The sequence below is a fragment of the Alternaria arbusti genome (genome assembly GCF_024043155.1).
Source record: "Alternaria arbusti strain BMP 1465 chromosome Unknown scaffold_14, whole genome shotgun sequence".
In the NCBI taxonomy this organism is placed as follows: Eukaryota; Fungi; Ascomycota; class Dothideomycetes; order Pleosporales; family Pleosporaceae; genus Alternaria; species Alternaria arbusti.
In genome coordinates this window covers 101,338-112,674 of record NW_026249954.1, presented here as the reverse complement: position 1 = coordinate 112,674, position 11,337 = coordinate 101,338, and the positions used below count along the sequence as shown (strand labels likewise).

The following is an 11,337-nucleotide window of genomic DNA, read 5'->3' as shown; positions in this document are numbered from 1 at the left end:
AGGAAAGACGACCAGGCGGACAACGGGTTACGGTGGTCGGTCTGCTCTGTTCACCTTGCGCCCCTGAGACCGGGAGGATCAGCGGACGCCGACGAGGCTACGGGCGTGCCATTGGCTGCAGCCACCGGAGCATGCATACGGGCCTGCAAAGACGCCTCAGTGCAAGAGGCGCGTCGCGATGGTGCAGAGGCTAGCCAGTGTTTGCGCCGTTGGCCAGCCAGCATTGCGACCGAACCATGCGAGACTGCATCCGCGCTGCACCCGTGCTCTGGCCTTCCGTGGTCGCGGTGCCTAGGTGGAGCGCATCTCTCACCGCGCGCTGGCTCGGGCCTAGCGCCGACGACATGCACTGTCGAGCTGCCTCACCTCTGCTGCCCTAGATCCACGCGCACTGTGCAATAGACGTGCCATTGCCGTGACGTCCACTGCCACGGCCCATACTCGTGCCTGCCGCTCTCACCACACGCGTCCCGCTGCCACCGCCTCGCGCTATGGGCCCCATCACGACCGTCGCTGCTCGCTGAAGCTCACCATGAGAACCGCCGACCAACTGCCTCTCGCCAGCGGCCACACGCACCCCAATCCGCTTGCCTCGCACGCCCCCCTCGCCATGGACGGCGCCCACCACCCCGAGCCCGCTGCCTCCTCGCGCCCCAGCACCGCTGCCGCCGCCGATGCCGCGCCTGCCTCGCCCGTCGACGAACATGCGCCGCCTGCCCGCCCTGCCTCGATAGGCCCTCAGTCTGCCCGTCCCAGCATGTTGCGCGCGAAGAGCGACTTTGGGCCGCGCCATCCGGCCCTCCCGCCCGAGAGCACCGACGAGGGAAGCGTCGACGGCCACTTCAAGATCCGCCATGGCTGGGACGACCAGCTCAACTCGGAGGAGTACAGCAACCTGCTCACCTCAAACTTCTTCATGTACTACACCGACAAGAAACACGAGACGGGCGGCCACCCCAAGAACCAGGACTGTGCCTTTCCCGTCCAAGAATGGCGCATGCGGGACCGCCTCAAGACCGTCTCCGCTGTCCTCGCTCTCTGCCTCAACATTGGCGTTGATCCCCCAGACGTTATCAAGACCAACCCGTGTGCCAAGGAGGAGTGCTGGATCGACCCGACAGTTACCTCCCAGACGCCCGGCCACACGCCCATGAACCAGATCGGAAAGGCCCTCCAGACCCAGTACGAGCAGCTGAGCATGCGCACGCGCTACAAACTACTGCTAGACCCCACAACCGAAGAGACGAGGAAATACGCGTCAACTCTGCGCCGGAATGCCCGCAATGAGCGAGTCTTGTTCCACTACAACGGCCATGGCGTGCCTAAACCAACGTCTTCCGGCGAGATCTGGGTCTTCAACAGAAACTACACGCAGTACATTCCCTTGTCGCTCTACGACTTGCAATCCTGGATCGGCGCACCTAGTCTGTTCGTCTATGACTGCTCCGATGCTGGCCTCATCATCAGCAACTTCAACCGCTTTGCCGAGAAACACCAGGCCGAGTTTGAAGAGGCGCGCCGGAGAGATCCCAGCGTCGAGCATGTCGATTTCAGTGATTGCATCCATTTGGCAGCATGCAGAGAGCGCGAGTCTCTCCCTACTAACCCCGAGCTGCCTGCTGATATCTTCACATCCTGTCTAACTGACCCCATAACCATGGCCGTACGCTTCTTCATCTTGCAAAACCCACTCCCGAGCAAGGTCAGCCTACGAGATGCCCACAACATTCCAGGCAAAGTCTCTGAGCGTAGAACGCCTATTGGTGAGCTGAACTGGATCTTCACAGCCATTACCGATACCATTGCGTGGAACTCTCTCTCCAAACCTCTGTTCAAGAAACTGTTCCGTCAGGACTTGATGGTTGCTGCTCTATTCCGCAACTATCTTCTTGCACAGCGCGTCATGCGCGCATACCACTGCAATCCCGTCTCCCATCCCGAGATCCCCCAAACACATAACCACCCGCTCTGGCGCAGTTGGGACTTGGCCGTTGAGCTGATCCTGGCTCAGCTGCCGGATTTGCAGGCCGAAGCACGCGGAGAGAAAGATTTCAACTACAAACACTCCGACTTCTTCTCTGAACAGCTGACCGCTTTCGAGGTATACCTGACACAGGGCGCCGTGGAGCAAAAGGTACCGGAACAACTTCCTATAGTGCTCCAAGTACTACTCAGTCAAGTGCATCGTCTCCGAGCGTTGATCCTATTGTCGAGTTTCTTAGATCATGGCCCCTGGGCTGTAAATCTTGCACTCAGCATTGGCATCTTCCCATACGTCCTCAAGCTACTACAATCGCAAGCCAATGAGCTCAAGCCAGTCATGGTATTCATCTGGGCCCGAATACTTGCAGTCGATCAGTCCTGCCAAGCCGATCTTCTCAAGGACAACGGCTATCAGTACTTCATCAACATATTCAATCCCAATTCTGGTATTCAAGATTCAATCCAAAAGACTGCCTGTTAGCTAAACTCAAACAGGTATACCTATTCAGAACGCAAGCGAACACCGCGCAATGTGTGCCTTCATAGTCTCCATGTTCTGCAAAGACTACAACCAAGGACAACGTGCTTCACTAAGCACAGAGCTTGTAGAGAGCTGCTTGGATCATCTCAAAGATATGCAGAACCCGTTGCTCAGGCAATGGTCGTGCCTTTGTCTGAGCAAGCTCTGGGTCAACTACGAAGAAGCCAAGTGGGTCGGCATACGGTGCATGGCACATGAACGACTTTGCGAGCTAATCGTGGACCCCGTTGCTGAGGTACGGGCAGCAATGCTGCATGCATTGGCGTCCTTCCTTGGTATCCGCGATGTTACCCCACAGGTGGCCAACATCGAAGAGTCCATCGCGTCTATGATCCTCATTATGACCATGGACGGTAATAGTATGGTGCGCAAAGAGCTTCTCATCTTTTTCTCAACGTTCGTTGCCCGCTACAAGACCCGGTTCATCGTTGCCGCATTCGAGCAACTATCGGAGGATTACGCCAACTCAGACACAAAGCAATCTGATGACAAGAACCCCGATGCGCTCCACATGAAAGCACGTACAGGAGCTACGGGCAGTGCTTCCGAATCGACGTCTTGTTCGCAAAATACCATATACTCTGCCATTTGGAAAGAGTTGCTGGTCATGTCAGTCGATCCGCATCCGGAGATCGCAAAAGACGCTGGAATTGTTGTTGATTACATCCTGATATCACTTATCGAGTCGTCTCTAGCCAAGTTTGTACAGCCCCAACTAGACGAAGCTCTCCAAAACGCGCCAGCTCCTCGACCCATGCGCCGTGCAGTAGAAGAGACTTCTGCGCCGCAAAAAGCCTCGAATCCCCCAACACCGACCAAAGACTCAACCTACTTGTCACTCTTCGGTGGCATCCGAAAGTCCACGAGTGTCGGCGCTTCGCTGAAGAATCTCTGGGCAGGCCAAGATTCAGCAAGCCCTCGACAGAAATCTTCAGGGAGATCTGCTGCCGATGATGCCCACACTCCCGCGGTCTCTCGCCCCCAGACACCTGAAAAGTATCATACCGTAGAGCAGCCAACCTCACGAGGGTTCAAGAACAGGAACTTGACGGAGAAACCAGATATCCCACTCAAGAGTGTGTTCTTCGAATGGTCCGTAGAGTACTTCCGCGAACCTCAGATGAAGCCCACAGAAGCCGACGAACCAGGAAGTACCGACTATAATGGCAGACTCTGGCGGAGGAACCGTAACGACAGGATTATTGCCGAGACTCAGCCGTTGAAGGACATTGCCGTTTCCAATCGTTGGGACGTGCCACGAGGATATTTCGACAACCTCAGCCAACCTGCCAAGATGTGTTTCCACCAGTTTGAGGACCATCTCGTAGTGACAGATACACGGGATACTGTCAATATTTTCGACTACTCAAAGTCGGTCAACAGAATCAATTCTTTCTCCAACGGGAACCCTCCCGAGTCGAGAATAACGGACGTGCGATTCATCAACGAGGACGACCAGGCACTACTAATGACAGGATCCTCGGATGGTGTAATCAAGATATTCCGCAATTACGACCGTAAAGGAGAGACAGAACTAGTGACAGGATTCCGCGCGCTTACCGATCTTGTTTCGAGTAACAAGAACGCCGGTCTGGTATTCGATTGGCAGCAAGGGAGAGGTCTCATCCTAGTTGCTGGCGACGTGAAGGTCATTCGCGTGTGGAACGCTGGGACCGAAGTATGTACCAATGTAAGTTGCGCTCTCCGCATCCGTGATGTCGTAGCTGACCTGAGTAGGACCTTCCCGCACGATCCGGTTCTTGCATTACATCCTTAACCTCTGATCAAGTCGAGGGAGACGTCTTTGTTGCTGGTTTTGGTGATGGTGCCATCCGAGTATACGATCAACGCCAAAAGCCCGCCACCGCCATGGTCAAGGTCTGGAAAGAGCACAAGCAATGGATCACCAACGTTCACCTGCAGCGCGGTGGACAGCGTGAACTTGTGAGCGGCTGCCGTGGCGGTGAGGTCAAGCTATGGGACATACGCTGGGACCGAAGCGTGAAGACTATCCAAGCAACTTCCGACACCCTAAGAACACTCAGCGTTCATGAACATGCTCCCGTTTTTGCCACGTAAGTGCTCATCACATTCCAAGATTACGAAACATGTTAACGTTAACGTGTGTAGTGGCACACAACGACATCGTGTGAAAATCTTCAACATCAACAACGGCCAGCCTGTGTCGCACCTTGAGCCCTATTCGGGTTTCCTTCGCGATCGATCTGCCCCTATCTCGGTCACTGCATTTCACCCTCATCGACTGATGATTGCTGCGGCGGCTGCCAACGACACTCACGTCAATATATTCTCATGTCACGAACCAAAGCATTCAGCTGTCAAGACAGTGAAACTTTGGGATGGGAACGCGAGCGCGTCGACCTCCAGTCGAACGTCCATCGTTGGCTGAAGGCTGACTATCGACGACACCCAGCAGTGAGAGACTGCAAAGAGAATGAGATAGTTGCGCTGGCGGCTGAACCACAAAATGATCGTTGAGGACATGATCTTTTTTTGTACCATGAAGCATAGCGGCTTGTTTTGCTGCAGGGCGTCTGGGAAGCATTGGGTTTGAGCGGGAATGACAATTTTTACTATACCCAGCTGCATTAGTTAGTAATTGTATGAGAGTCGAAACATGTATCCTGAGCCATTGAGGCTATTAGGCGGGCATTGTATTGTACTTAGACAGCCCAGGTGTTCAAGGATCCCGTAGTGGGCTATGACGCCGCGGGGATAGCGGGGCTGTGATTCATCCACGGCTGCCCCACTATGGAAATGTGAGTCCCTAGCACACGTCTGACTATAGAACAACGCGACTCAAAACACCCCCAATCCAACCACAATGAGTGACGCCGCAGCTGCTGGCGCTGAGCCGCCCTCCAAGAACGCGCTGAAGAAGGCGCAGAAAGAGAAAGAGAAGGTCAGTAGAGTCTCTTTCCCGTCAAGTCCATGACATTAACAGTAGCCCAGGCAGAGAAGAAGGCCGCAGCCAAAGCCCGCGAACTCGCTGAGCGTACCAAGAAAGAAGTCGACGACTGCGCCGACGTTTCCGCAGGCGCATACGGCGAACTTCCCCTCATTGGATCCAAAGAGTACAAGCCTACGGGAACTCCGCGCACTGAGCTTACCGATGTCGCCAACAACGAGGACAAGGAGATTACGTTCAGGTGCTGGGTTGAGAATGCAAGGGTACAATCTGCGAAGCTCGCTTTCTTGAACCTGCGACAAAACCTCAACACCGTGCAGGCTGTCGTTGCGGCCAGCGACAAGCTGAGCAAGCAGATGGTCAAGTTCTGCGGCAACGTCAGCACCGAGAGCACACTCGTCGTTACGGGTATCGTCAAGCGTGTGAAGGAGCCCATCAAGAGTGCCAGTATCACCGATTTCGAGATCCATGTCCAGAAGCTCTTCGTCGAGGCCAGTGCTGAAATTCCGCTACCACTTCAAGTGTCGGACGCGGAACGCCCCATGCCAACTGAGACTGCTGCGGAAGAGGATCAGAAAGAGGAGGAAGGTGGCGAGCGCCCACTCGTCAGTCTGAACACAAGGTTGAACAACCGGACGCTTGATCTGCGAGCCAAGATCAACCAATCTATCTTTGTCATCAAGAGCGGTGTTTGCGCCTTGTTCCAGGAGTTCCTCTCGAAGAAGGGCTTCGTTCTAGTGCATACTCCAAAGATTCTGTATGTTACTCGTGTGGTGATTCGTTACATATACTAATATGACATTTAGTGGAGCTGCCTCTGAGGGAGGTGCTAATGTCTTCGAGCTGAAGTACTTCGGTCGCCCCGCCTACCTTGCTCAGTCACCACAGTTCTACAAGCAAATGTTGATCGCCTCCCGCTTCCAAAAGGTCATGGAGATCGGTCCTGTCTTCCGCGCCGAGAACTCCAACACGGCCCGTCACTTGACCGAGTTCACCGGACTGGATCTTGAGATGGAATTCCAGGAGAACTACCATGAAGTCATGAGTGTGCTGGAAGACCTCATGCTCTTCATCTTCAACGAGCTCAACGCACGGTACAAGAAAGAGACAGAACTTGTAAGAGGAGTGTATCACGTCGATGAGTTCAAGCTTCCTCAGTCCGGAAACGTTCCCAGGATTCCTTTCCAAGAAGGTATCAAGATGCTGCGCGAAGCTGGTGAGGAGCTTGGAGACTACGACGATCTGACGTAAGTGCGAAGGAACGATCCTCAAAGGCTTGACTAATGTTTCCAGAACACCTCAAGAGAAGATGCTTGGCCGTCTTGTTCTCGAGAAGTACAACACCGACTTCTACACTCTGGACCAATTCCCTCTTGCTATCCGTCCCGCATATACGATGCCCTCACCCACCGACCCTGCTCTCTCAAACTCCTATGACATGTTCATGAGGGGTCAAGAGATCTGCTCGGGTGCACAGCGTATCCATCACTCAGAGCTGCTCGCAGAGCAGATGCGCAAGCATGATCCCCCGATTGATCCCGCCGGTGCTGGAACCAAGGACTACGTAGACTGCTTCAAGTACGGTTGCCCGCCGCACGCCGGAGGTGGTTTCGGTCTGGAGAGGATTGTACAGTTCTGGCTCGGATTGCCTAACATCAGGATGTGCAGCCTGTTCCCCCGAGACCCCCAGCGTGTTGTGCCCTAAAGATAATCTGCTAAAAGAGAACGATGAAACACTGCTCGACAGCGTCGGCTTAGCAGGGATGGGTCACTATGAGGGGCGCAGACACACCACCTTTCGTACAAAAAGGGTCCTGAGTTTGGCATACGGTCTCGGAGCTGACGTGTATGACACGAGACAAAGATTGAGAGTTGATCTATGACGGCGTCGCGTCTCATGGAGCTCACGACCCGTAGTGTCAAGCACAGATACTAGAGAAATATAAATATATTACATGTTCATCATTCAGCCTACAAACACACTACTCCTTTGAACAATTGTTCTACGACACCTGCTTGCTTCCAACGGGGTGTGCCGCCTATGACCACCTAATCGTGATACTCCAGATGTGCTCTCGCTGGAACACTTCTAATGTACTCAGGCGGGCTCATTAGGTTCCAACAGTCTTCATCCAGTGCGACCAGACGCAGATAATCAACGGAATCTGGCAATGTAACATCCGTCGACAACTCAGTCTGGCATTGACATGGACGCCGATCTCTCATGCGTCGCGCGTGCTAGTCGCAAACGTCGAGTTTTGCCCTTCACAGCCAGTTGTCCGCCAACAGCTGATAGCCCGCCTACGATCAGTCTTCACATAGACCAACGTGCGTGACAATGGCGCCATCCTTCCATCGTGCGATTGCAAAGTCTGACATAGCAATCCGCGTATCTTCCTCAACATTGCTTCAGCGTCGCGGCAGCAAGCTTCTTCTGTGCTTCGTCCCCGAGGGCCGCGACATCCACCTCTTGTATAGCCTGTCCAATTGCCAATGTCGTCTTGACGTTTCCTCCATCAACGTGCACAAGTCCGTTTCGGCCGACGGTGACCTCGAACCCGATTTTGGAGCCCAGGGTTTCCAACAGAGATATGCCTCCGCGCGCTGCAAGCATCCTCCGTGCCATACCCAGGCTGATCTTGAACACCATACCCCCCTTTAACAGACCGAGACCTTCGCCCTTGCCCGTGGAGGGATCGACACAGGTGAGCTCTGATGGTAGGTCCTTGCCGGCGCTCGCGACGCGACAGTAGACCAGGGAGTTTGGGGGCAGCTGGGGCCGCGTCTTCTTGGTCGCGCCCTCGAAGGCTAGGTGGGGTAGGGTCGCAGCCGGCGTGTTCGGGGTGAGGAGACAATTGAAGTTCTCGGCGGCAGAGCCATTCACAGTCGCGATGACGAGGTCGCCTGCAAAGGGAAGATACTGTCAAGGGGATTAGCAAGCAAGGTGGAGGAGACGGAATAGATCTCTCACCCTTCCAGTGTTGAACTCGACCGAAGCGGCATTCTTCTTGTTGTCCGTCACGAGCGCGCCCGCGACCGTGGCCGTGACCGTGTCTGGCGGCGTGTGTCGCAAACCGGGTCCGAGGGTGAGCGTCTTCTTTTTGCCTGTGCCAGTTGGGAGGGCGCTCTGCGCGATGTTGTCGCCAGGCAGTACGATAGTGGCTGAGGCTGCCATGGTAGTGCTGGCAAAGTGGTGTCCTTGGGTGTGGTAGAGCACCTGGTAACATGCGCCGTCCCTCGAGTGAGCTCATTCCGAGAAGCCCGTGCGCTTCCGAGAAAAATGCACGACTCTGAATTTCTTAGCCGCGAAGAAACACACGCGCTACAAACGCTACCACAGCCGGCTATCTTCTGTTCACCTGCCTCTGCCGCTTTATTGTCGATACTGAACGGCTTTCGTTTGACTCGAATCCTCTTTCCGTAACCCGAAAACGTCTCCCCGCGCAAGATGAGTGCGCAAGCGGACCCCGCGCAGCGAGTCGCGATAGGCATATCCTTTGGCAACTCGTACAGTTCCATTGCTTTCACTTCGGGTGTAAGTGCCCATGTCTGTCGCCAATGTCTCTGGATGTTTCTGACGCATAACAGGAAGGCAAAGCAGAGGTCATCGCCAACGAAGACGGAGGTACGCCGCCTGTTGCACGCCCTGGATCCCCTCGACTGCTAACACTTGAAAAGACCGTCAAATTCCTACCGCCCTGTCCTACGTCGAAGGAGAAGAACTACACGGAGGCCAGGCCAAGACCCAATTCGTCCGCAATGCGAAGAACACAGTCGCCTACTTCCGCGACTTCCTCGGCCAAGAGTAGGCAATCCTATCCTACCTGTCCAACCACGTCGACTGACACCCTGCAGCTACAAATCGATAGACCCCTCCCCATGCCACCAGTCGGCCCATCCCGTACAGCACGAGGACGGCGTTGCATTCAACATCCGCGATACCGCCGACGAGCAGGAGAACACCGTATCCGTTATCGATGCCACAACACGTCACCTGAAGAGACTACGGAGTTCTGCCTCTGACTACCTTGGAAAGGAGGTCAACGCCGCCGTCATCACCGTACCCACAAACTTCAGTGATGCCCAGAAGGAGGCCCTCAAGAAGGCGTCGACAAACGCTGGCATCGAGGTCCTACAGTTCATCCACGAGCCCACAGCTGCTGTCCTAGCATACGATGCCCGTCCTGGTGCGCAGTTGGCTGACAAGATCATCGTCGTCGCCGATCTGGGAGGCACCCGTTCGGACGTGGCTGTGGTTGCGTCCCGTGGCGGCATCTACACCATCCTGGCCACTCTACACGACTACGATGTCAGTGGCTCCAAGCTCGACCAAGTGCTCATGGAACATTTCGCCAAGGAGTTCCTCAAGAAGCACAAGTCGGCCGGTGACCCTCGGGAAAACGACCGATCGTTGGCCAAGTTGAAGCTTGAGTGCGAAGCTGTCAAGAAGGCGCTTTCCATTGGTACCACCGCCAACTTCTCCGTCGAGAGCTTAGTAGGCGGCACCGACTTCACCGCGACCATCAACCGCACCCGCTACGATCTCCTGGGAAGCAAGTTGTTCTCTGCCTTTACTCGTCTTGTCACTCAAGCTGTGGAGAAGGCCAACTTGGATCCTCTCGACATCTCCGAGATTATCTTGGCTGGCGGTAACTCTCACACTCCCAAGGTCGCTTCTGCGGTACGCTCAGCCTTCCCGGAATCCACCACCGTCCTCGCACCTTCCACATCCCCATCAGCCATCAACCCCTCGGAATTGTCAGCCCGTGGTGCTGCTATCCAAGCCAGCCTTATCCAGGAGTTTGAGCTTGAGGACATTGAACAAAGCACCCACCCTATGGTCACTGTCACACCCCACCTTTCCACCGCTGTTGGTGTGCTGTGCATCTCGGGTGATGAGTCATCTGGCGTTTTTCACGCCATCGTCGACGCGGAGACACAACTACCTGTCCGACGCACTGCGACCATTGCAACGCCACGAGAGGGAGGTGACGTGCTCATCAAGCTTGCGGAAGGCTCACGACACATCAAGGTCACAAAGCCAGAGCCCAAGCCCAAGGCTGAAAAAGACGAGGATGATTCGGATGACAGCGACGACGACAGCGAGGAAGAGGAAGAGGAGCTACGGGAGAAGACATGGAAGGTTGGACAAGTGCTGAGCGAAGCTGCAGTTCGTGGTGTCAAGAAGGGAGGAAAGGTCGAGGTCCAGATCAACATCGGTGCCGACCTGAGCATAAATGCCATCATTCGCGAAGTAGGTGGCAAGGGCGGTATTCGTGGTCTTATTCAGGGACGCAAGGTCAACGGCAGCGCCTAGATGCGCCAGACCACTATACTGGTGCGCCAGGCGCTGGACCGCAAAATTTTCATTACATGCGATATGAACGACATAGACAGCCCGTGTTTCTACTAGACCAATTTCGGTAGCTTGGATAGGATTATCGGAGGGCTTAGACCCTCGAGTTGATCACAATGAAGAGCACCTGAGCCCTGATAATCCAACGTGCTTAGAAAGTATGCATCTATTGCACATGTTGCAGGGATGTTACTTTCGATGTGTTTGCGCCTGCACCATATTGGACTGCATTTACACCCGTACGACCAGCGCTCTCGAATGAGAAGTAATGTTAGTACAATGAATGAATTACACTAGTCACTCGCAAGGCCGCCAGTTGACAATGGGTCCTACGCAAGCCCAACCCATTGAGTAAAAGCATGGAGCATTCGTGCTGTCATTCGTACCGAAACGAGACAATAGGTAATATAAGACAAAAGCAGGTGACCCTAATCGTGGTCGTCTCCATTGGAGTGCCCGTGTGTCCAGGAACGCCAAGAATGCTCAACTGTGTTTCGTACAGCATCGTCCATCCATAACATGCAAGAC

General features: G+C 54.6%; 4 protein-coding genes across 4 annotated transcripts; 3 read left to right on the top strand and 1 right to left on the bottom strand.

The window, feature by feature from the left end:
* Positions 1-532: 532 nt before the first annotated feature.
* J4E86_008583 (uncharacterized protein) lies at positions 533-4,934 on the top strand (the record flags this gene model as incomplete). Its single annotated transcript, XM_051449094.1, has 4 exons — positions 533-2,429; positions 2,479-4,214; positions 4,262-4,599; positions 4,655-4,934. 4 exons carry the CDS (start codon positions 533-535, stop codon positions 4,932-4,934), a joined length of 4,251 nt encoding a protein of 1,416 aa, XP_051299513.1.
* A 435-nt stretch (positions 4,935-5,369) lies between these two features.
* On the top strand, positions 5,370-7,158 carry J4E86_008582 (uncharacterized protein; the record flags this gene model as incomplete). The annotated part of the gene is made up of 4 exons (XM_051449093.1): positions 5,370-5,447; positions 5,498-6,210; positions 6,260-6,700; positions 6,747-7,158. 4 exons carry the CDS (start codon positions 5,370-5,372, stop codon positions 7,156-7,158), a joined length of 1,644 nt encoding a protein of 547 aa, XP_051299512.1.
* A 693-nt stretch (positions 7,159-7,851) lies between these two features.
* Positions 7,852-8,628, bottom strand: J4E86_008581 (uncharacterized protein; the record flags this gene model as incomplete). The annotated part of the gene is made up of 2 exons (XM_051449092.1): positions 7,852-8,373; positions 8,425-8,628. 2 exons carry the CDS (start codon positions 8,626-8,628, stop codon positions 7,852-7,854), a joined length of 726 nt encoding a protein of 241 aa, XP_051299511.1.
* A 273-nt stretch (positions 8,629-8,901) lies between these two features.
* J4E86_008580 (uncharacterized protein) lies at positions 8,902-10,770 on the top strand (the record flags this gene model as incomplete). Its single annotated transcript, XM_051449091.1, has 4 exons — positions 8,902-8,988; positions 9,042-9,078; positions 9,132-9,258; positions 9,309-10,770. The coding sequence occupies 4 exons, from the start codon at positions 8,902-8,904 to the stop codon at positions 10,768-10,770; spliced, it is 1,713 nt and encodes a 570-aa protein (XP_051299510.1).
* Positions 10,771-11,337: the final 567 nt, after the last annotated feature.